The sequence below is a fragment of the Haematobia irritans genome, chromosome 3, assembly GCF_050003625.1.
Source record: "Haematobia irritans isolate KBUSLIRL chromosome 3, ASM5000362v1, whole genome shotgun sequence".
In the NCBI taxonomy this organism is placed as follows: domain Eukaryota; kingdom Metazoa; phylum Arthropoda; class Insecta; order Diptera; family Muscidae; genus Haematobia; species Haematobia irritans.
Genome location: NC_134399.1, coordinates 199,137,779 through 199,163,724, shown reverse-complemented (window position 1 = coordinate 199,163,724; position 25,946 = coordinate 199,137,779). Strand labels below are relative to the sequence as shown.

Here is a 25,946-nt window from a genome sequence, read left to right as displayed (position 1 = left end):
ATAGTTGAAATAAAGAAAATCTTTGGGAGTACATATTTAGGAAGTGCTTTTAAAGTTGTGCCTTTGGAAGAACTTCCAAATAATTGAAAAGAATGGTATGAAGAATTTTAATAAAACCTTTACATTATAACAAAACCGGACTATTTTACACCAACCTAACCTAGACTTTTCGAAAAATCACTTTTCACGCAGATTAAAGGTATACCAAACAATATATTACCTTAGATAATAAAAAGGGGCCACAGCAAGAATGTGCTTGGCCATTTCTGGTATATCGTAAATATCACCGCACGAAGAAGCACCAGCAGTTTTTGTCATTCTCATGTCAGACACAATTAATTGACCCCACGATACGAAATGCAAACAGGCAAAAGATTGCTGATAATGTCCTAATTTTATTTTATAAAACAAACAAAAAATGTATTTAAATATAGGCAATAAATGTATGAATCTGCTTTGTATTTTGTATTTGTCAGCCGGTAGATTATTATAATTTTTTTTTTTATTTTGTATTTCTCAGATTGTTTTCATTATTTCACTAATGTCGACATTATACATATGTATATATGTACATAATTTTTTTTTTTTTTATAATTTTATTTTGCTGTTATTATTGTTAAATATCTCTGGCTACATCTGCTGGCAATGAATGCTATCAACAAATGCAATTTACAACTTTATTAAATCAAAATAGATGTCATATACCACTATCACAAATCAGTAGTCATTTAAAGGTCTTGCATTCGAGAGCGCTCGAAAACGTTTTTGTTTCTTTTTTTTATTATTTTCTTTTAATATTTGTTCAAAGTTAAAAAAAAAATGTATTTCAATAGACCCGATATTCATCATTGGTTATTGCAGGGACTAGAATTTAGTAATTCACCAGGTTGGAAGTTATACATATGTGATTAAATATAACAAATTTATATATAGATATTTAATTATAATTTATATAATAATGCGATGATCGAAGGTTCAATCCTAAATATTGCTGTAGTGCAAAAAATATATACAGAAATAATAAAATACAAATTAATGGTAAATATATAAACAAAAATTTTTATAATAAAGTGAATTTTTATAAAAATATAAATAAAAAACGAAATTAATAAATAATAAGAAAAATGTTAATAATAACAAATCTTAGATGCTTTTTCGGCTACATAAATAAATAAAATTTCAGTAATTTTTAATTTAACTTATGTATCTCATAATAATCAATAGAATCGTGCCTGTTTTGCTACACACATGTATCGCTTTCGTCAGGTGTCACACTTATGAGGTGTTCTGGACTACACTTTACACCGTCACATTCCTGAAAATGTACATGCGCATTTTTTTGTGTGTGCCAAAGCAGATGGGCTAGAGTAGGAAGATTTTTAATACAAATAAATAAATAGATTCTGAAAGTGTAGGTTAGGTTAGGTTAGGTTAAAGTGGCAGCCCGATTAAATGTCAGGCTCACTTAGACTATTCAGTCCATTGTGATACCACATTTAACTAAAAGTACCTATTACATATGGGCACTTCTAGTCTTAACCACTGAACCTTCTCTATTATTTACTTTTGTGGAACCAACCAGATTGCTCCAAAAACATTAGCAAACTGCTTAAGTTAACGTTTTCCAGGTCAGCCAGTAATCTAAAGCTATATGCTCCTAAAATTCGCTTACGCCTTACACAAAAAGCAGGACACTCACACAAGAGGTGTTTAATTGATTCCTTTTCCTCCACATCATGACAGCTTATACAATAGTCATTATACTTCGCACCTATAGTTTTTGCAAATTCGCCTATCAGGCAGCGACCCGTTATAGCAGATATCAGGAGTGCTATCTGACGCTTTGAGAACACTAGCATATCTAGTGTGCGGTTTAAATTTAAATGGGGCCATATTTGCTTGGTGTCGTTGCAACCCTTGCAATTTTCCCATCGATGGCCAATATTCTGAAAGTGTAATGTGCTTTTTTTTTGTATATTTTCCACATTTTATTCATCATAATCAGTTGCATTAAACACGAAATAGGATTTAATCAAGTAAGTAAAGTCTAAATTCGGGCTGGGACGACTATATAATACCCTTCACTACTATTTTGGATACCATCGTAACTTCTTCAAGGTTTATATTTCCACACGCAAAGAAAAAAAAAAAACGTTTGCAAAACGTGAACCGAAAACGTTTTTCTTTTGTTAGAGTTTTTTGAATTGCTTCGAAAAGTATACACTTTTACCACCAAAAAAATTCGTTTGTTACAAAATGTTTATTTTTTTAATAAAAAAAGTTATTTTTGAACCAACAACACAGTCCATTTCGTTTATATCAAACACTGTTCTTTTCTGACTTTAGGTTTTTAATAAGACACATTTTACAGTTCATAGTAAAAATTTAATATAGTAGAATGTAATGTTGAACATTTTTTCGGAATCTTCCGACCATATCTGGAATATATGTAAAAAAAAAAACTTTGTTCGAAGCAGGGATCGAACCCACGACCCTTGGCATGCAAGTCGGACGTAGCAACTACTGCTCCACGGTGTCCAACTAAATGTATTTTTCTGTTAAATAAACATTGTTTAATCGGCTCGTGGGCGCCGCAAGCTATGCTATATAAATATAACTTATATGGGTAATTGTCTATTGATGACAATACGGCTACATAGCTCAGTGGATAGTTGGCTTACAAATTGCATGGTCCGCGGTTCGATTATCCGTCCAGGCGAAAGGTAAAAAAAACTTAAAAATGTATAAAATCGTATAATTTCTTTTACATTGTTTGTATTACAGAAAAAGGTGCTAAGAACTAGAAAACTTCATGGAAATTAAGAAGATGTGAGGGAAAATGCAATTACCCAGAAACATTTTTTTTTTTTGAGTTAGTCTTTATGAAATTGTTTTTACATCCTGGAAAAGAATAAACGTCTATCACAAAAAGTATATACTTTTCTCCCAAATACACTTCCTTTCAACGAAAAGCAAATGAGAAACGAACTTTGTCTAAAATTTCGTTTGGGAGGAAAGAATTATTTTTTTGACAATTAGACAATTTTTATACCCTTCACCACTACTGCGGTACACGGTATAATAAGTTTGTGCATTTGTATGTAACGCCAAGAAGGAAAAGTCTGAGAACCATCGTTTAGTATACCGATCGTCTTAGAATTAAATTCTGAGTCGATTTAACGATGTCCGTCTGTCTGTCTGTTCATGTATTTTTGTGTGCAAAGTACAGGTCGCAGTTTAAGTCCGATGGACCTAAAATTTGGCATGGGATCGTTTTTGTGGGACAAAGACAATCGCTTTTGATTTTGAAAAAAAAATCGGTTTAGTTTAGATGTCATAACATATATATTTATCCCCGATCTGGTCATAATTGGCGTGTTTATCACCGTTGTTCTTCAAGTTCTGTACATCTAAATATTTTATGAGCCTCGATAAACTAGCAAAATATCAGCCAAATCGGTTCAGATTTAGATATAGCTCCTATAAATATCTTTCGTCCGATTTAGACTCATATGGCAACAGAGGCCAAAGTTTACTACTGATTTTCGTGAAATTTTGCACAGAGAGTAGAATTGACATTCTACCAACGCTTGGTAAATTTGATTGAAATCGGTTCAGATTTAGATATAGCTCCCATATATATCTATCGTCCGATTTGCACTTATATGGTCTCAAAAGCCAGAGTTTTGTCCTGACGTGCTTCAAATTTTGCACAAGGTCCCAAATTTGATGAAAATCGATTCAGATTTAGATATAGCTCCCATATATATCTTTCGACCGATTTGAACTTATATGGCCTCAATAGCAAGAGTTTTGCCCTAACTTGCTTCAAATTTTGCTCAAGGAGTACGTTTAGGAATATCGGTAAGTGTGCAAAATTTGGTTAAAATCGATTCAGATTTAGATATAGCTCCCATATATATCTTTCGTCGGATTTGAACTTATATGGCCTCAATAGCAAGAGTTTTGCCCTGACTTGCTTCAAATTTTGCACAAGGAGTACGTTTAATAATATCGGTAAGTGTACCAAATTTGGTTGAAATCGGTTCAGATTATATATTGCTCCCATATATACGTACACCAGAGTTGGGAAAATATGGTAGACTGTTTCATATTTTTGACCCATTTTCTATGGGATTTGACTGGATAGTTTCCACAGAGAATATATTTAATATCATATTTAAGTGTGTCAAGTTTGATCTAATTTGGTTCAGATTTAGATAAAGCCTCCATATATTAGTTTTTCAGGTTTATACAAATATGGTCAAGATATCCACATTTTACACAAAATTCTGATTTCCCCATATCTTAGTCATATCCTACACACTGTAATGCCAGAATTTCCACAGAACGGTTGAGTTTTAAATAAGACTCCAAGTCGCCCGACTTGACCAAATAATATATCACAACCCCAAATCGCCACTGATGAGTAGCAAAAATTTTAAATATTACTCAAATTGTCCTATATCTCGAATACATATGTATCGCTTGATAAATCATATATGTTCTTTTGTACAATTCCATTAAAATTTCTTTCGCTTCATATTTCCCATAGTTTTTTACTAACATTGTGTTTCATTCTAGAGTTTTAGTGGAAATAAAATTGTCTCCATTAAAAGTATATGTATCTGGAAATGCAAACCTTTATATAGCTCCCAGCAAATTTGTAGTTAAGATGGTAACACAAATGTTGGTCTACATAGTGGTGAAGGGTATAATATAGTCGGCTCCGCCCGACTTTAGACTTTACATACTTGTTTTAATGCTTATTCTGTTTTTAACCTTTATGAAACAAAAAAAAAATTAATTTACCCAATAAAAATAAGAACAAGTATATACGGCCGTAAGTTCGGCCAGGCCGAATCTTATGTACCCTCCACCATGGATTGCGTAGAAACTTCTACGAAAGACTATCATCTACAATCGAGTTACTTGGGTTGTGGTATCTTAAAACTTCTTAGCATCGTTTTCTAAATTGTGTAATTGTAAATTACGAATCGATATGGACTTGTTGCACGGTACGTAGAGAGCCAGAATTGAAATATGGGGGTCGCTTATATGGGGGCTATATACAATTATGAACTTGATATGGACCAATTTTTGTGTGATTGGGGATCGATTTATCTGAGGGCCGTATATAACTACAGACCGATATGGACCTAGTTAGGCATGGTTGTTAACGACCATATACTAGCACAATGTACCAAATTTCAACTCACTCGGATGAAATTTGCTCCTCCAAGAGGCTCCAAAACCAAATCTCTGGATCGGTTTATATGGGGCTATGTATGATTATGGACTGATATGGACCACTTTTGGCATGGTTGTTAAATATCATATACTACCACCACGTACCAAATTTCAAGCAGATCGGATGAATTTTGCTTCTCCAAAAGGCACCGGAGGTCAAATCTGGTGTTCGCTTTATATGGGAGCAATACATAATTATGGACTGAAAGGAACCAATTCCTGCATGGTTGTTGGATACCATATACTAACATCACGTACCAAATTTCAACCGAATGGGAAGAATTTTGCTCTTCCAAGGGGCTCTGGAGGTCAAATCTGGGGATCGGTTTATATGGGGCCTCTATATAATTATGGACCGATATCGACCAATTTTTGCATGGGAGTTTGAGGACATATATTAACAGCACGTACCCAATTTCAACTGAATCAGATGAATTTTGGTCTTCCAATAGGCTCCGGAGGTCAAATCTGGTAATCGGTTTATATGGGGGCTATATATAATTATGGACCGATGTAGACCAATTTTTGCATGGTTGTTAATGACCATATACTAACACCATGTACCAAATTTCAGCCGGATCGGATGAAATTTGCTTCTCTTAAAGGCCTCGCAAGCCAAACCGGGGGATCGGTTTATATGGGAGCTATATATAATTATGAACCGATGTGGACCAATTTTTGCATGGTTGTTAAAAATAATATAATAACACCATGTATCAAATTTCAGCCGGATCGGATGAAATTTGCTTCTCTTAGAGGCTCCGCAAGCCAAATCGGGGGATCGGTTTATATGGGGGCTATATATAATTATGGACCGATGTGGACCAATTTTTGCATGGTTGTTAGAGACTATATACTAACACCATGTACCAAATTTCAGCCGGATTGGATGAAATTTGCTTCTCTTAGAGGCCTCGCAAGCCAAATTTGGGGGTCCGTTTATATGGGGGCTATACGTAAAAGTGGACCGATATGGCCCATTTGCAATACCATCCGACCTACATCAGTAACAACTACTTGTGCCAAGTTTCAAGTCGATAGCTTGTTTCGTTCGGAAGTTAGAGTGATTTCAACAGACGGACGGACATGCTCAGATCGACTCAGAATTTCACCACGACCCAGAATATATATACTTTATGGGGTCTTAGAGCAATATTTCGATGTGTTACAAACGGAATGACAAAGTTAATATACCCCCATCCTATGGTGGAGGGTATAAAAAAGTGAATTATAAATAATTGAATTCAAAGAATATCTTTGGGAGTACATCTTTTTTTTGGCTGTGTACAAAAAAATTATTTAATCTAAATTATAATCTAAAAATAAGTATACTTATATAAGCAATAACACAATAAACAAGTATATACAGCAGTAAGTTCGGCCGGACCGAATCTTAAATACCCACCACCATGAACCAAATATTAGGGTTTCCTTTGAAATTTCAGGAGGGATTGAAGACACTTCCCGAAGATAAATTTAAAAATTTCACCTATGAGTACTATATCAGATTCTGGATTTATAAGAACCATTTTTGTTTCAGTTTTAGAGGAATCATTAACATCTCTTGTAAGTGTCCAAGAAAATTATAAAATAACGTCTTGATTTGAAATCTTAAATTTGTAGAAGTAAAATCTGGAAATTTTACATTGAGTTTCAAGCAATTTTCATGATCAGTGTGCCTTCTACAGCCTCAAGAAGTGAAGTCCGTCTATATGGAGGCATTACCAAACGGACCGATAAAAACTTAATCCAATACACGTTTTGTGAGCCTAAAATACCAGAATATTTACAATTTCAAGCAAATCGGATAAAAACTACGGTTTCTAAAAACCCAAGGAGTTAAATCGGGAGATCGTTCTTATGGGGGCTATACTAAAATATGGACCGATATTCACCGTTTTCGGCACACCTCTTTATGGCCCAAAAATACCTCTAGATTTCCAATTTCAGGCAAATTGGATAAAAACTCCGGATTCAGAAGCCCAAGAAGTAAAATCGGTATATCGGTCTATATGGGGGCTATACCAAAATATGGACCGATACTCACATTTTTTGGCACGCGTATTTGTGGTCCTACAATACCTCTAGATTTCCAATTTCAGGTAAATTGAATAAAAGCTGCGGTTTCTATAAGCCCAAGAAGTAAAATCGGGAGATCGGTCTATATGGGGCTATACCAAAACATGAACCGATACTCACCATTTTTGGCACACCTCTTTATGGTCATAAAATCAAATTTTAGTCAAATTGGATAAAAACTACGATTTCTATAAGCCCAAGACCCCAAATCGGGAGGTCGGTTTATATGGGGACTATATCAAAACCTGGACCGATATAGCCCATCTTCGAACTTGACCTGCCTGCAGACAGACAAAAGACGAGTTTGTGCAAAATTTCAGCACGATTGCTTCATTATTGAAGACTGTAGCGTGATTAGAACAGACAGACAGACGGACATCGTTATATCGTCTTAGAATTTCTACCTGATCAAGAATATATATACTTTATATAGTAGGAAATCGATATTTCGATGTGTTACAAACGGAATGACAAACTTATTATACCCCCGTCACCATTCTATGGTGGTGGGTGTAAAAAGTGAATGCCTCTATTAAAAAAAATTATTTGAGTTTTTCGACCAAAATCAATTAAATTTTTAATTGTATAAATTTAAAAATTAATTTATAGTTTAATTATTAATTAATATTAATTTGTTTTATCAATTAAATTAAATTATTTCGAATTAATTCTAATTCTATTTCTAATTAATTGGTACTGTCATTTTCGTGATTGAAAAAGTTTCAATCAAAAAATAAATATTATCAATTAACTTCGTGATTGAATCAGAAAAAAAATTTTCAGTGTTGGTTCTAAAAAATTCCAAAGTGTCGATCATCTCAACGTAATGTATTAATAAGAGAGGTTAAGCCTACTAAGAGTAATGTTAGAATTCTCTCATAAGATAATGTTAAATTTGTAATGTCAATGTAATGTCAATGCGAATAACTCTTGTTATCAATGTTTCTTACCAAAGTCAGTCGTTTGAATAGCCTACAACTGTGATGTTGTCTAAGGACATATTAATCAAAACGGCGTTTCGTCGGGAATGGGTCAAAATACCGCAGAGTCAATTTGGTGCAGCGTGTGATGGCTTTGTCGGTCGCTTGAAGGCCATCATTCGTGCCAAAGGTAGGCGATTCGAACAAATCTGAACTGATTCTCAAATTTGATGTTATTTCCAATATTTTTTGTTATGAACAATCAAATTCGCTTTACCATGCAAACACAGAAAAAAAGTAAACTATATTATGGGAAATATGAACTATCTCGTGCGAAAATTGAACTAAATTGTATTCCATATTTTGAGATTCATTAAACTAACGAAAATTTTCCGATATTTTTGGATTTTTAATTACCATTTACGAAATTCATCTACCTAGAAAAGAAAAAATGAACTAAAAATAAAGAAAAAATCTCAAGTGCCAGATCGTTCCCATTTTAACCACGCTGTAGTTCATTCATACTATTTTTGAGAAGTGTACGAAAAAATTCTTCTGTTTTAGTTAGAATTGAACTAATTTGTAAGCGATTAAAACTTTAGTTCATAAAATTTTTGAGACTTACTTGGAATAAAGAAAAATTCTTACAAAATTTTAAAAATGAACGGCAACAAAATAAAATTTTTGCAATAAATATTAGTTCATTTAAGCATCAGTTTTACAACAGACTTTTTTCTGTGAATGTTAATTTTAGTTAATTTAAAAAACAGAAATAATGACAAATGTCATGGTTTTTCTATCGTTACACTCAAAAAAAAAAAAAAACAGTGAACCCTATAAGACACTAAAGCCAATTTTAGTTGTTGGAATTATTATTACGAAAGTTTTCTTGATTTTAATAATTTTTTGCGTACGTTAGTTAAATGAACTAAACACGGGTAAACAATTGTAAAGATTTAAAGGGTGGTTAAAATTTCAAAGGCCGATGTTGATTTTGAATAAAACACAAACTATTTAGGAAATTATTGTAATTTTATTTTATTATGATATATTGGTATTACTCAATTATGTATGGAACAAAATATCGGCCAAATGGGCGCCGCGACCTCGGTGGCACACCTTCATCCGATGGTCCAAATTTTCGATGACGCTGAGGCATAATGGAGGTTCTATGCCGTTAATGTGCCGAATTATCTCATCCTTTAGCTCTTGAATTGTTGCTGGCTTATCGACGTACACCATTTCTTTCAAATAACCCCAAAGAAAAAAGTCCAACGGTGTAAAATCACATGATATTGGCGGCCAATTGACATCGCCATTATGTGAGATAACACGGCTATTGAATTTGTTGCGCAAAAGAGCCATTGTATCGTTAGCTGTGTGGCAAGTGGCACCGTTCTGCTGAAACCACATATCGTCCACATCCATATCATCCAATTCGGGCCATAAAAAGTCAGTTATCATCTCACGATAGCGAACACCACTCACAGTAACTGCCTGACCGGCCTCATTTTGGAAAAATACGGCCCGATGTTGCCGCCAGCCCATAAACCGCACCAAACAGTCACTCTTTGTGGGTGCATTGGTTTTTCGACAATCACTCTTGGATTCTCATTCGCCCAAATGCGGCAATTCTGTTTATTGACGAATCCACTGAGATGAAAATGTGCATCATAACTGAAGATGATTTTCTTCGAAAATTGATCATCCACTGTTGCCATTTCTTGGAACCATTTAACACGTTGTTGAATTGTGTATCTCTCCATGGTTCAAATTGAATAAGTCTGAAATAGAGAAATGTCAAATAAAATTCGGAAAAAAACTTGGCGTTTAGGTGTGGGTTCACATTCAACATCGGCCCTTGAAATTTAACCACCCTTTACTTAATTCGTATTTTCCACAAAATAGATCAGAATTTTTTAAAATTTCTAAAATTTACCACAAATGCATCCATCGTGAACTTCGTATGGAGCTAGAGAAATTTTTACAATTTTCAACTCAATGTTTTCCTTCAACCTACGAATTTGTTTTGACACGTGAACAAAATGAATTACGTCTAAAAAAATACTTGTATTTGTCGAAAAATATTTACTTATGTTTGTGATATCGTGGTTTTTTATAAAGCTTAGTTAAAATTTTTAAAATTAGCCTTCTATTAGTATTAATTTAAAAATAGTAATAAAACAATCAAAACTTAATAATAATTTTTTTTTTTTGAATACACAAAAAAAAATTAAAACATTTTTCCAATTAAAGTCTTAATTGAGTTTTAAAAAATATTAATTGATTCAACAAATTTTTAATTGAAATGAAAATCAATCACAAAAATTAATAGTATTAATTAATTTTTTAATTGAATCAATAAATTTTTTTATTTACTTTCAATTAATTTTTAATATTATCTATGTTTGAATACTTTTCAATTAAAAATTAATTGGATCAATTAATTTCCTGATTGAAGATAAAAAATATTTTTTTGTATGTATAATAATTTCAATTAATTTTTAAAAATGTCTATAAATAAATTCCATATAAAATAATATATTTATTTTAGGTAATAAAAAATAGTTAATTTTTATTACAATTTTGCAAATGTGAGGGACTTTTGTTTCATTAAATGAACTAAAAAAGTTGCGAAAAGGGTTTTAAAAAAATTTTACTAAATTCACACAAAATAGTTTTTATTTTTCTAAAATAGGTAAAACGAACAAATCTTGAAATTATATACATACGTTTCTAAAACGAGTTTCACTACTTAAAAAAGTTGCGGAAAGGGTTTTAAAAAAAATTTACTAAATTCACACAAAATTGTTTTTATTTTTCTAAAATTATATACATAAGTTTTTAAAACGAGAAAATCTTTCTTCAGCTCAATTAAGCGCTGAAGCATTTAATAACTTTTAATTTCAATTTGTTCTTTCAAAATATGAAATTTTCTTAAACAACAGAGAAAAATAGTTTCTTCTTAATAAATTTTCTTCAATTTAATAAAAATTATTATTGGTATCATGTTATAATTAGTAAAATCTTTTATTTAAAAATTTCTAAAATAAACCTACAGTATCTTTCATGGTGGATTATTTTTTTTTTGGTGTACATGTAATTCATTTTTGGATTAAAAATTCTAAAACTTTTTTTCTTTTGTTTTTCAGGAAGTGATTCCCCCCTAAGTGGTGCCGCTGCACTTTTACAACAACCAAAGACTCCTGGTGCTTTAGATGAAGCTAGCTCTGATGACGTTCTACCAAATGAAATTTCAGCACCTTATGAAGTACCCCAGTTTCCCATTGAGCAGATTGAAAAGAAACTACAAATACAAAGACAGCTGAATGTACGGTAAGTTTAAATGCTGCATTTTTTTTCTTCTCTAAATCGCATTGCTTTGGGATTTTATTTTGCAATTGATAAGAGATTATTTTATTAGGACAAAGATTAAATTTCATTGAATTTTATATTCAATGAGAGTGATTGGTTGGATCAGTGTTGAAATATATAAGTGTAAGAGTGAACGGGGAAAATTTATTTTAAATTTATTAAAAATATAACAACGTGCTTCAAGTGATGATAAAAACAATTAAATATGATAGACTAGGTGAACTTCTTATGCAGTTTAATAAAAATGCAATGCAATATAAAAATCTTTTGAAATATTTTGGAAAAAGTAATATATAATTACTTAACTTAAATAAACCTCACTATATAAAGGGTCAAAGTTCATAAAATTTTCGCTATGGATTTAAATTATTAAAAATGTATACATATTAGTTTTAAATCGAAGACTGTAAACTCGTCTCTAGATACTCGAAACGACCTGGATCGATCGATTCTATTGAGCAATTTCGCAGGATACGAAGATAAATTCGATAGTAAAATTCGTGGTTTATGTCTAGGCTAAACAAAAGTTCAAATTTGTGGGACGAATTTAACTAGCCAAATGTTTCCCAAAAAATCCAAGTTTTTCTTAAAATGAAGCATTTTAGTGCTGTAAATTCGGCCAAATGCCCTAATTATTTTATATGTAGGCAAAAATAAAAAATAAATTAAAATTTGTTACCTAGAATCAAGTACGCAAAACATTTCAATTTGGTTCGGCATCAATACCAAAATCATTATTGTAAAGACAAAATCTTTACAACTGGGCATGGTTTCTTTGAGTGTGTTTAGCGCCGTGTCCACCAATTTTCCTTTTGTTTATGTGCATGCTACTCAATTTAATTTATAAATGTAATAAATTTAATTTCAATACATATAAAAAAATATATATATTTTCATATCTTCTTACACCACATGCTCAGCAATAAATACAAAAGTGTCAGTTTTTATGAAAGTCGTTATTTTTTTGTAATAGACATTTCAATGTCCAACATTGTAAAAGGCATTTCCTTTCGAAAACTAATAAATAAAAACCAATAGGAAAAGAACCTTGGATGTATTTTTTAGACAGGTAATTTTTCATAAATGGTTGAGGCTTAATATTGAATTGAACATTTCGGTAATATCATCCATCCCTATAAATACGTAGTGTTTTCTTTTTATTTTCACCAAGAGTGCTGTTAGATGTCATGTTTAGATGATGTGAATTTTGCATGACCACCTTTTTGTGGGCTATCGTGGGAATGGCTATAATCTAAAGAAAGCAAAAATTGGTGGCAGGAATTAGTATTGAGAATGTGTGTGGGGGAGCGGGCTATATTGGCCGCACTGCACTGTCGAGATGGTCAGCCCAGTAAGGGTAAAGTGTCAGTCTGTATGGCAAATACCTTTTTTTTTAATACAATTAGTTATTCCCGCTCAGTAGAAATTTGACTAGCGGACCGGTTGTTGTGGTCACGCTTGACCACATTTTCAATTTACATTTGTTCTTGCCGATAATAAACGCAATTTTTACCTTGTGTTCTTATGTTTTGTTCTAAACGAAACGACTTAGTTTTTTTTTTTTTGTAACAAAATATGAATGAAAATCAAATAGTGACTACAACATTAAAATATTGATTATCTAGCTGCATAAGTAAATTGCTTCCAAGTTCTGTGATTTCATACCTGTCGCTTTGCCGCTTGTTCGCATTTTTTGTTCTTTTCAAATCTAATTTGCAAGGAAATCCCCCTTTAGAAATTCATGGCTAATGTCATAGTTGTACCGTGATATGGATTGTGCGTAAATTAGTAACCACCCATAATACATCAAAGCCAATTGGGTTTTTTTCCAAGAATAATTTTAAAAATAGTCGTAATTCAGTGATTGTTGAAAAGTCTTAAAAAACGGTAATAATTTCAATGGAATAATATTCGTCGTGTTTTGAGTTAAAATCAATTTATAATATAAACAAGTGAATTGTTTTCATAAAATAATATATTTCTTAATATTATTGTGCTATGGAACATAACTTTGTGATTTATGGGATAGGATTTAAATTAGAAATAGAAACATAGAGAATCTAATATTGAACTATTTGATTTTTTCGTAATCTTCGACTACACTACAAAAAATTTACTTGCATAAGGATTTTGGTATTGATTCTGACATTGATTTTAGGACTCAAAATTTACGTTTATTAAAAACAATTTTTTTTAAATAAAAAAATTTTAATGAAAGGAAAGGTCACATAATCTTGACTGTAAATTGTTTTTTATTAAATTTGGAATTTTTGGAAAACCGACTACTCGACTTTTTATGGTGACCACAATCGACTAATCGAACTTTATGCTGAAAATTCAGAAAAACGACCAAAATTGCGGCATCGTTTTTTTTATACCCACCACCATAGAATGGTGACGGGGGTATAATAAGTTTGTCATTCCGTTTGTAACACATCGAAATATCGATTTCCGACTATATAAAGTATATATATTCTTGATCAGGGAGAAATTCTAAGACGATATAACGATGTCCGTCTGTCTGTCTGTTGTAATCACGCTACAATCTTCAATAATGAAGCAATCGTGCTGAAATTTTGCACAAACTCGTCTTTTGTCTGCAGGCAGGTGAAGTTCTAAGATGGCTATATCGGTCCAGGTTTTGATATAGTCCCCATATAAACCGACCTCCCGATTTGGGTTTTGGGCTTATAGAAATCGTAGTTTTTGAAATCTAGAGGTATTTTATGACCACAAATACGTGTGCCAAAAATTGTGAGTATCGGTCCATGTTTTGGTATGGTCCCTATATAGATCGATCTCCCGATTTTACTTCTTGGGCTTATAGAAACCGCAGTTTTTATTCAATTTACCTGAAATTGGAAATCTAGAGGTATTGTAGGACCACAAATACGTGTGTCAAAAATTGTGAGTATCGGTCCATATTTTGGTATAGCCCCCATATAGACCGATTTCCCGATTTTACTTCTTGGGCTTCTAGAATTCGAAGTTTTTATCCTATTTGCCTGAAATTGGAAATCTAGAGGTATTTTAGGACCATAAAGAGGTGTGCCGAAAACGGTGAGTATCGGTCCATATTTTAATATAGCCCCCATAAGAACGATCTCCCGATTTAACTCCTTGGGTTTGTAGAAACCGTAGTTTTTATCTGATTTGCCTGAAATTGTAAATATTCTGGTATTTTAGGCTCACAAAAATGTGTATCGGATTAAGTTTTTATCGGTCCATTTGGTAATGCCTCCACTCACTTCTTGAGGGTGTAGAAGGCGCACTGATCATGAAAATTGCCTGAAACTCCATGTAAAATTTCCAGATTTTACTTCTACAGATTTAAGATTTCAAATCAAGACGTTATTTTATAATTTTCTTGCACACTTACAAGAGATGTTAATGATTCCTCTAAAACTCAAACAAAAATGGTTCTTATAAATCCAGAATCTGATATAGTCCTCGTAGGTGAAATCTTTAAATTTATCTTCGGGAAGTGTCCTCAAGTCCTCAAGCCCTCCTGAAATTTCAAGGGAAACCCTAATATTTGGTTCATGGTGGTGGGTATTTAAGATTCGGCCCGGCCGAACATACTGCTGTATATACTTGTTTTTTTTTTAGGATAATATTTTTTTCCATTTCATATAAAAAAATCGATAAGAATATTATCCTAAAACAAGTATATAAGGCCGTAAGTTCAGGCCAGGCCGAATCTTATGTACCCCCCACCATGGATTGCATAGAAACTTGTACTAAAGACAGTCATCCACAATCGAATTACTTGGGTTGCGGTAACACTTGCTGATGACAAGGTATCTTCTTAAAACCGTCTTCTCAATTGTAAGTTAGTCCATACGGAGTATATATTAAACAAAAAAAAAAGGCCGATTAAATACGTTTATAATTCAGTTTGACAAAATTTTCTATAGAAATAAAATTTTGACAAAATTTTCTATAGAAATAAAATTTTCACAAAATTTTCTATAGCAATAAAATTTTGACAAAATTTTCTATAGTAAAAAAATTTTATTAGAAATAACATTTTGATAACATTTTCTATAGAAATGAAATCTTGACAAAATTTTCTATAGTAATGCAATTTTGACTAAATTTTCTATAGAAAGAAAATTTTGACAAAATTTTTTATAGGAATAAAATTTTGACAAAATTTTCTATAGCAATAAAATTTGGACAAAATTTTCTATAGTAATAAAATTTTGGTAAATTATTTTTGGGGATCAGCTATATATATCTATAGACCGATATGGACCAATTTTGGCATGGTTGTTAGCGGCCATATATTAGCGCAATGTACCAAATTTCACCACGTACCAAATTTCGTACCAAATACATATAATTATGGTTGTTGGATACCATATACTTACACCACGTACCAAATTTCAACCGAATCGGATGAATTTTGCTCACTCATGAGGCTCCGGAGGTCAAATATGGGGATCGGTTTATATGGGGGCTATATACAATTATGGACCGATGTGCACCAATTTTTGCATGGTTGTTAAGACCATATACTTACACCATGTACCAACTTTCAGCTGGATCGGATGAAATTAGCTTCTCTTAGAGCCTCCGCAAACCAAATCGCGGGATCGGTTTATATGGGGGCGATATATAATTATGGACCGATGTGGACCAATTTTTGCATAGTTATTAGATACCATATACTTACACCATGTACCAAATTTCAGCGGTATCGGATGAAATTTGATTCTCTTAGAGGCTCCGCAAGCCAAATCTGGGGATCGGTTTATATGGGGGCTATATATAATTAAGGACCGATGTGGACCAATTTTTGCATGGTTATTAGAGACCATATAATAACACCATGTACCAAATTTAAGCCGGATCGGATGAAATTTGCTTCTCTTAGAGGCTCCGCAAGCCAAATATGAGCGTCGGTTTATATGGGCGCTATACGTAACAGTGGTCCGATATGGGTCATTTGCAATACCATCCGACCTACATCAATAATAACTACTTGTGCCAAGTTTCAAGTCGATAGCTTGCTTCGTTCGGAAGTTAGCGTGATTTAAAAAGGCGGACGGACGGACGAACATGCTTAGATCGACTCAGAATTTCACCACGACCCAGAATATATATACTTTATGGGGTCTTAGAGCAATATTTCGATGTGTTGGGCCTAAAAGGCCCCCCCCCCCCCTCAGCAGTGTTCATCACTGATTTGGACAATATAACCCCTAAATACAGAAATAATGAAAGTGGTTCACCTTCATATTGATCTACCACCAAATTTTATTACTTAAGTATTTAAAAGCAAATTTTCGTTCTTAAATATATGGTGACCGAACTACCATTTTCATTTTTCGAGCAATATATTAATTTTTAATATAACATATTACTGAGTTTGTACAGCAGAGCCTATTTCATATTTTTTTTGTTTTCATAAAAACTTGTACATAATTTATTTGGGATTTTTGTGAGGAATTTTAATTTAAATTGGGAATTTTTGGGGACAAAAGCACTAATTTGGGGGTAAGAGCCACTTTATTGGGGATTTTTGTGAAAAATTTTAACCCTCGGACAGACACATGAGTCTGGCCAGACCTTTTTCGATTCTAATTGTAATTAAAGTATATTTATAATATAGCTAAAGACTTGAAACTTCAGGTACCCTCCTAAAATTATATTACCTATCGATGCGTGAAAAAATCAGGACGGAAAATACGACAGTAATAATATCAACAAAATAGCATATTTTCCATATAAATACATTAAAATACATAGTGGGTCTGGCCAGGCCTCATGTGTTACGAATATGACTATCGAAATATGTGTATGACGGAGGGTTAATAAAATTGGAATTTTTTTGGGGACGAAAGCTCCCTAATTTGGGGACAAGAGAAAAATACTGGCAACATTGGCATAATGTTGATATCATTCGTCAACTCTCTCGGTTTTTATTTCTATTTCGTTTTCTTTACTCTCTCTCGCTCTCTGAATAAGATATCGCAACATCTCTATGTTTACTTGGAATTTCAAAATTAACGTCCCAAACACAATATATTCTAACATATTAGCATATGTGTCCCAAACATGTTATGCAAATTTAGGAGCATTATATTTTTACATTCAAAAAAATATACTGTTTTAAAAATTCAACAACACTATTTGTTACACCGGAAAACATACAATGATGTATGGATTTATAATCGGGAGTGTACTATTTAACTATTAATGGCTACAAGGATCCAGGTTCGACTCCCGTATTTTTTTTTTTCTTAATTTGAGAAATTTGCAATTTCTCATTTTTACATTTAATTTATAAACTAATTTATTTATACATCTAAAATTATTTCCGATACTATAATTCGAACTTGGATTTTCCGCTCAATACATTAACAGCCAATTATTCACGAAATCGTTAATTGTCTGTACATGAAACCGTGAACATTCCGTTTGATCTTCGGTTAACGCTTGTGTTTCATTTCCTTACCATCCGTTCATGATTCGGTGACGTAATTTTTTTCTATTAACACAGAAAAAATTTCACGAAAATTAATCTTAATTGAGTTTTAAAAAACATTCAATTAAAAATTTAATTGATTCAATAAATTAATTAATTGAAACAAAAATTAACCACAAAAAAATTAAAGTATCAATTAATTTTTTTAATTGGATCAATTAATTTTTGAATTGATATTATTCTGTGATTGAAGACATTTCAATTAAAAAATTAATTGGATTTTTGTATGAGTGAACCAATTTATTTAATATTTTCGGAGACGGTTATCATGAAAATGCTGCTCCAACACTTTAGATGTCTGTAGGGAAAAATGATCGTATATTTTAAAGATCAATACGTGCGACAAGTGAACTGAGTGTTATACCCTATTTTGAGATTTCCATAATGTAAATTTAGAGAAATATTTTCATAATGACAATTTAGTGAAATTTTTTGATTATTAACTATCAATTACAAAATTCTTTTCCATCTTATAAAAGCAAAAGCTTAAGGTGAAGAAAAAATCATTGGTGCCAAACCATTACCATATTATCCCCGATGTAATTCATTCTTAAGAAAATTTCATTGGACCAGGCAAAATTTCTTAAAAAAATTAAAAAAAAAAAACTAAAACAAGCAAGTGTTTTCCAATAAACATAAATTAATTTGAGTGTGTAGTTCATATGGTGCCATTAGGAAACCTATTTATACCCTTCACCACTACTGTGGTACAGGGTATAATAAGTTTGTGCATTTGTATGTAACGCCAAGAAGGAGTAATCATAGACCAACCTTTTAGTATACGGATCGGCTTAGAATTAAATTCTGAGTCGATTTAGCGATGTCCGTCTGTCTGTCCGTCTGTCTGTCTGTCTGTTGATGTATTTTTGTGTGCAAAGTACAGCTCGCAGTTTAAGTCCGATTGTCCTAAAATTTGGTATAGGGTCCTGTTTCGGCTCAAAGACGATACCTATTGATTTTGGAAAAAATCGGTTCAGATTTAGATATAGCTGCCATATATATTTTTCACCGATCTGGTCATAATTGGCGTGTATATCAACCGATCTTCCTCAAATTCCGTACATCCGAATATTTTATGAGTCTCGAAAAACGTGCAAAATATCAGCAAAATCGGTTCAGATTTAGATATAGCTCCAATATATAGCTTTCGCCCGATTTACACTCATATGACCACAGAGGCCAATTTTTAACTCCGATTTTGTTGAAATTTTGCACAGGGAGTAGAATTAGCATTGTTACTATGCGTGCCAAATTTGGTTGAAATCGGTTCAGATTTAGATATATCTCCCATATATAGCTTTCGCCCGATTTACACTCATATGTCCACAGAGGCCAATTTTTAACTCCGATTTAGTTGAAATTTTGCAAAGGGAGGAGAATAAGCATTGTTGCTATGCGTGCCAAATTTGGTTGAAATCGGTTCAGATTTAGATATAGCTCCCATATATATGTTTTTCTGATTTCGACAAAAATGGTCAAAATACCAACATTTTCCTTGTAAAATCGCCACTGCTTAGTCGAAAGGTTGTAAAAATGACTCTAATTTTCCTAAACTTCTAATACATATATATCGAGCGATAAATCATAAATAAGTTTCCTTAAAATTGCTTCAGATTTAAACGTTTCCCATATTTTTTTTACTAACATTGTGTTCCACCCTAGTGCATTAGCCGACTTAAATTTTGAGTCTATAGATTTTGTAGAATTCTATCAAATTCTTCCAGATCGAGTGATATTTAAATTTATGTATTTGGGACAAACCTTTATATATAGCCCCCAACACATTTGACGGATGGGATATGGTATCGAAAATTTAGATCTACAAAGTGGTGCAGGGTATAATATAGTCGGCCCCGCCCGACTTTAGACTTTCCTTACTGGTTTCTTAATATCTTGATGAATAGAATCTTTCACTGTTCTAAAACCTATATAACTGAAGAGCCTTAGTTGAAAGTTTCAAAGGATCAAATCAAGAGCCCTAAAAATGATTAATTTATATAACAGGTTGGCTGATAAGTACCCGGTCTAACAAAGAAAAACACATTTTTTTGTCAAAATTCGTTTTTATTATTCAACATAGTTCCCTTCAAGAGCGATACAACGATTACACGATTACGATTTTGATACCATTTTGGTAGTACTCCTTCAGTTTTGCCTCAAAATAGGCCTCAGTTTCGGCGATCACCTCTTCATTGCAGCCAATTTTTTCCCTGCGAGCATCCTTTTGAGGTCTGAGAACAAGAAAAAGTCGCTGGGCGCCAGATCTGGAGAATACGATGGGTGGGGAAGCTATTCGAAGCCCAATTCATGCCATCGTTCTCAATGACTTGTGTCACGGTGCGTTGTCTTGGCGGAACAACACTTTTTTCTTCTTCATATGGGGCCGTTTTGCCGCGATTTCGACCTTCAAACGCTCCAATAACACCATATAATAGTCACTGTTGAGGGTTTTTCCCTTCTCAAGATAATCGATAAACATTATTCCATGCACATCCCAAAAAACAGAGACCATTACTTTGCCAGCGGACTTTTGAGTCTTTCCACGCTTCGGAGACGATTCACCGGTCGCTGTCCACTCAGCCGACTGTCGATTGGACTCAGGAGTGTAGTGATGGAGCCATGTTTCATCCATTGTCACATATCGACGGAAAAACTCGGGTGTATTACGAGTTAACAGCTGCAAACACCGCTCAGAATCATCAACACGTTGTTGTTTTTGGTCAAATATGAGCTCGCGCGGCATCCATTTTGCACAGAGCTTCCGAATATCCAAATATTGATTAATGATATGACCAACACGTTCCTTTGATATCTTTAAGGCCTCTTCTATCTCGATCAACTTCATTTTACGGTCATTCAAAATCATTTTGTGGATTTTTTTGATGTTTTCGTCGGTAACCACCTCTTTCGGGTATCCACTGCGTTCACCGTCCTCCGTGCTCATTTCACCACGTTTGAATTTTGCATACCAATCAATTATTGTTGATTTCCCTGGGGCAGAGTCCGGAAACTCATTATCAAGCCAAGTTTTTGCTTCCACCGTATTTTTCCCCTTCAGAAAACAGTATTTTATCAAAACACGAAATTCCTTTTTTCACAATAACAAAAGTTGTTTCACAAAAGACGATCTATCTCACAAACTAATTGACTTACAGACGTCAAATTTTGACACGAATCATTTGAAGGTTGGTACTATATAAAAATAATATGCATTTAATACTAGCGACGCCATCTATGTGTCAGACCGGGTACTTATCAGCCAACCTGTTAGGAAACGACACCTTCCAAATATGTACAAAATTTAGGAGACAGTGTATGTCCACTTTGAGAGGTTTCACTGTATGGACATTGAAAATAAAACTATTTCTAGTAGCCCATTGATATTTCATCCTTATGCAATTCTCTTTCCACCTGAGTCTCGATTAGTATTGCGGAAGGGGTTGTGTAATAACAAAGGTGCTGAACTTCACTCTCTAATAAATTAAATAGAAAGTTGCTAAACAAATGTTATAAAATTACAAAAGAATTTCTATAATATTCTCAATTAATACTTTCCCTTTCCAAATGGGTAATTGTTAGACATCCCACGTACTACAACCCCTTTACAACAAAATTGAATTGAAAATTGCGTGCCATTAATGGAGGGAATATTTGACAAATGTAAATTGAAAGTACAATTATTAGATTAGGCTCTCTTTGTTCAAGTGTATTTAAAATTAAATAAAGTATAAACGCTAGTTATAGATAAAATACTTTGACGTATCTAGTTGATGATTATAATAATTTAATGTGAATTTATGTCATTACTTATTTGGCATTCTAATAGCAAGGATCAAATCTAAAATGTCCTTCAGAGATGATTGTTATAAATTTCGAAGGAAGAACTATGAAAACAGGTAACAAAATAAAGAAAAACAAAACACATTTTTTTTTAAGTAGAGATGGCTTGTTGTAATTTAGAAAAGTGTATAAAATTTGAGTCTTAGAATTTTATTAATATTAATACTTTTATTAGATAATTAAGTATGTAAATTATACTAAATTTCAGACAGACGAAGTTTTATTTTGTGTTAAATTTTTTCTCTAAGGCTAAAGTAAATCCTATTTTGTGGCAATAACTATAGTCTGTTCTATTAAAATACAGTTTTGTGTTAAAAATTTCCTTTAAGGCTAAATAAAAACAAATTTGTGACAATAGCCTTAGTCTGTTATATAAAAATAAAAATACAGTGAAACCTTCAAAAAAACCATGTGAAACCTTCCAAACATGGACACTCTGAAAAGTGGACAACTTTCGTGAGACGTTTGTAATATTACCACATTTAATTTTAAAACATCAAATTTACCTCTCTTAAATGGACACCTTGCAAATGGGGACAAAATTTAGGCGGCCGTGGGTGTCCATATCCGAGAGGTTTCACTGTAAATAAAAATTTTTAAAATTTGATAGAATTTCATTCCGAAGATAGGAAATTAATTTTGGGTACTAGATGAAAAAAAAAAATAAAATAAGATATTAAAAACATATATGTGGCAATAAAAATATATATAAAAAAAATAATAAATGTAAAATAATTATTTATTTGACCGAACTTCCTTAAGGATTACAAAATTCAGGCGACCGTGGGTGTCCATATCTAAGAGGTTTCACTGTAAATAAAAATTTGTAAAATTTGATCGAATTTCGTTACGATGATAGGAAATTAATTTTGAATGCTAGATGACAAAAAATAAAATAAGATCTTAAAAACATATATGTGGCAATAGCCAAATACTTTTATATAAAAATAAATAAAAAAAATGTAAAATAATTCTTTATTTGACCGAATTTCCTTAAGGATATAAGAAATTATTTTTGTGAACAAAAGGAAAAAAAATAAATAAAAAATAATTTGTAAAACTAAAATGTAAAATATTTCTTTATTTGACCGAATTTCGTTACGGCTATAAGGAATTATTTTTCCGTGCAAGAGAAAAAAATAAATAAAATAATTTGTAAAAATAAATTTAATTTTTTTTCTATTTATATTTGTATAGAAATTTTTAGATTTTGTAATATACCAAAATTTTTTTTTATAATTCTGAATTATATTTTTTTTATATTGAATTTTATAAAAAAAAAACCTAATTTGAATTTTCCATTCTGTTTTCTCCAGTGCCATGACCGATAAACATTCTATACAAGGTGACACCGCCGATGAAGCCATCAATATTTTCGATCATGATATGATACCAAATTTTCAACGTGTCTCCATTTCTGGTGAGGATACTAGCGGTGTGCCATTAGAAGATTTAGAAAGAGCATCGACACTTTTAATCCAGGCCTTGGAAATGCGTTCACGTTATATGTCCATTTCGGAACAATCATTTCCCACAACCACTTTGCGTTTCCTGAAGACCGTGCACGAAAGTGATCGTTTCAATAAAATTCAATATGAAGATCGTAAATCTATTGCCGGTAAGTGAGATAATTTTCTAGTGCCTGCTTTCGATATTTCTTTGTTCAATGTTTTTTTTTTAATATAAAAATATCTATATCTTTTATTTAATATAAGGTTTTTATATGTATGCTTAATATATAAATTTATATATATATTTTTTTATCGCTAAATGTATATAATTATATATGTATTTTTTTTAATATGTATTTATTGGATTTTATTTATATATATTTTTTTCGTTTATATATTTTTATCATCACTCGGTTTTTTATGGTTTGTACAGCAGATTGTTAGTAATCTATTGAAGAAGGAGTATTGGAAACATATATATGTATAACGAGCATGTATTAGTTGTTTTTTTTTCTTTATTATTTAATATTTTTTATAATTATAATATAATTATAATTTTAATATAAATATATAAAATATAATTTATCTGTTTGTGAACACCCTAGCAAAAAAGGTGGAAGTTGTTCCACAAACATTTCTTTTTAAGAGCATTCTCCTTCAAGGTTTTCAACTTCCGATGAAGTTCGCTACGGTTTAAAGCAAAAATTAAATTACATTTTGTACAATTAAATGTTGCTAAAAACAAAAAAAAAAAAACAATAATGAAAAAGAACTAAAAATCACTGTGGTATCACAATGGAGTGAAAAGTCTAAGTCAGCCTGAAATATCGGGCTGTCACTAAACTAACCTATTTTAGTCGGCCCCGCCGTACTTTAGATTTTCCTTGTTTTTTTTATACCCTCCACCATAGGATGGGGGGTATATTAACTTTGTCATTCCGTTTGTAACACATCGAAATATTGCTCTAAGACCCCAGTCGATTTGAGCATGTTGAAATCACGCTAACTTCCGAACGAAACAAGCTATCGACTTGAAACTTGGCATAAGTAGTTGTTATTGATGTAGGTCGGATGGTATTGCAAATGGGCCATATCGGACCACTTTTACGTATAGCCCCCATATAAACCGACCCCCAGATTTGGTTTGCAGAGCCTCTTGGAGGAGCAAAATTCATCCGATCCAGTTGAAATTTGGTATGTGGTGTTAGTATATGGTCTATAACAACCATGCAGAAATTGGTCCATATCGGTACATAATTATATATAGCCCCCATATCAACCGATCCCCAGATTTGACCTCCGGAGCCTCTCAGAGGAGCAAAATTCATCCGATCCAGTTGAAATTTGGTACGTGGTGTCAGTATATGGTCTTTAACAACCAAGCAAAAATTGGTCCATATAGGTCCATAATTATATATACCCCCCATAAAAACCGATCCCCAGATTTGACATCCGGAGCCTCTTAGAGGAGCAAAAATCATCCGATCCAGTTGAAATTTGGTACGTGGTGTCAGTATATGGTCTTTAACAACCAAGCAAAAATTGGTCCATATAGGTCCATAATTATATATAGCCCGCAGATGGTCTTTAACAACCAAGCAAAAATTGGTCCATATAGGTCCATAATTATATATACCCCCCATAAAAACCGATCCCCAGATTTGACCTCCGGAGCCTCTTAGAGGAGCAAAAATCATCCGATCCAGTTGAAATTTGGTACGTGGTGTCAGTATATGGTCTTTAACAACCAAGCAAAAATTGGTCCATATAGGTCCATAATTATATATAGCCCGCATATAAAACGATCCCCAGATTTGACCTCCGGAACCTCTTGTAGGAGCTAAATTTATCCGATTCGGTTGAAATTTGGTATGTGGTGTCAGTATATGGTCTTTAACAACCAAGCAAAAATTGGTCCATATAGGTCCATAATTATATATACCCCCCATAAAAACCGATCCCCAGATTTGACCTCCGGAGCCTCTTAGAGGAGCAAAAATCATCCGATCCAGTTGAAATTTGGTACGTGGTGTCAGTATATGGTCTTTAACAACCAAGCAAAAATTGGTCCATATAGGTCCATAATTATATATAGCCCGCATATAAAACGATCCCCAGATTTGACCTCCGGAACCTCTTGTAGGAGCTAAATTTATCCGATTCGGTTGAAATTTGGTACATTGCGCTAGTATATGGCCGCTAACAGCCATGCAAAAGTTGGTCCATATCGGTCTATAGTTATATATAGCCAATCGCCAATCACACAAAAATTGGTCCATATCGCCAAAACTAATCTACCAAAATTTTGTTTCTATAGAAAATTTTGTCAAAATTTTATTTCTGTAGAAGATTTTGTTAAACTTTTATTTCTGTAGAAGATTTTGTTAAAATTTTATTTCTATAGAAAATTTTGTCAAAATTTTATTTCTATAGAGAATTTTGTCAAAATTTTATTTCTATAGAAAATTTAGTCAACATTTTATTTCTATAGAAAATTTAGTCAACATTTTATTTCTATAGAAAATTATGTCAACATTT

The 25,946-nt window shown here is 32.5% G+C and overlaps 1 protein-coding gene across 10 annotated transcripts in view; it reads left to right on the top strand.

Annotated features, from left to right (window-relative positions):
* The window catches only part of AMPdeam (AMP deaminase), a 105,195-nt gene that overhangs the window by 58,656 nt on the left and 20,593 nt on the right, over window positions 1-25,946 (top strand). For 3 of the 10 annotated variants that reach the window (XM_075302135.1, XM_075302133.1, XM_075302132.1), the window contains 2 exons: window positions 11,402-11,585; window positions 23,274-23,575. In XM_075302135.1, coding sequence (XP_075158250.1) covers window positions 11,402-11,585; window positions 23,274-23,575 — 486 coding nt within the window. Of the gene's footprint in view, window positions 1-739; window positions 887-8,292; window positions 8,440-11,401; window positions 11,586-11,795; window positions 11,911-13,087; window positions 13,258-13,496; window positions 13,512-21,943; window positions 22,014-23,273; window positions 23,576-25,946 lie in introns of those variants that run through there. The other 7 variants (XM_075302136.1, XM_075302134.1, XM_075302138.1 and 4 more) reach the window with 7 other exon arrangements.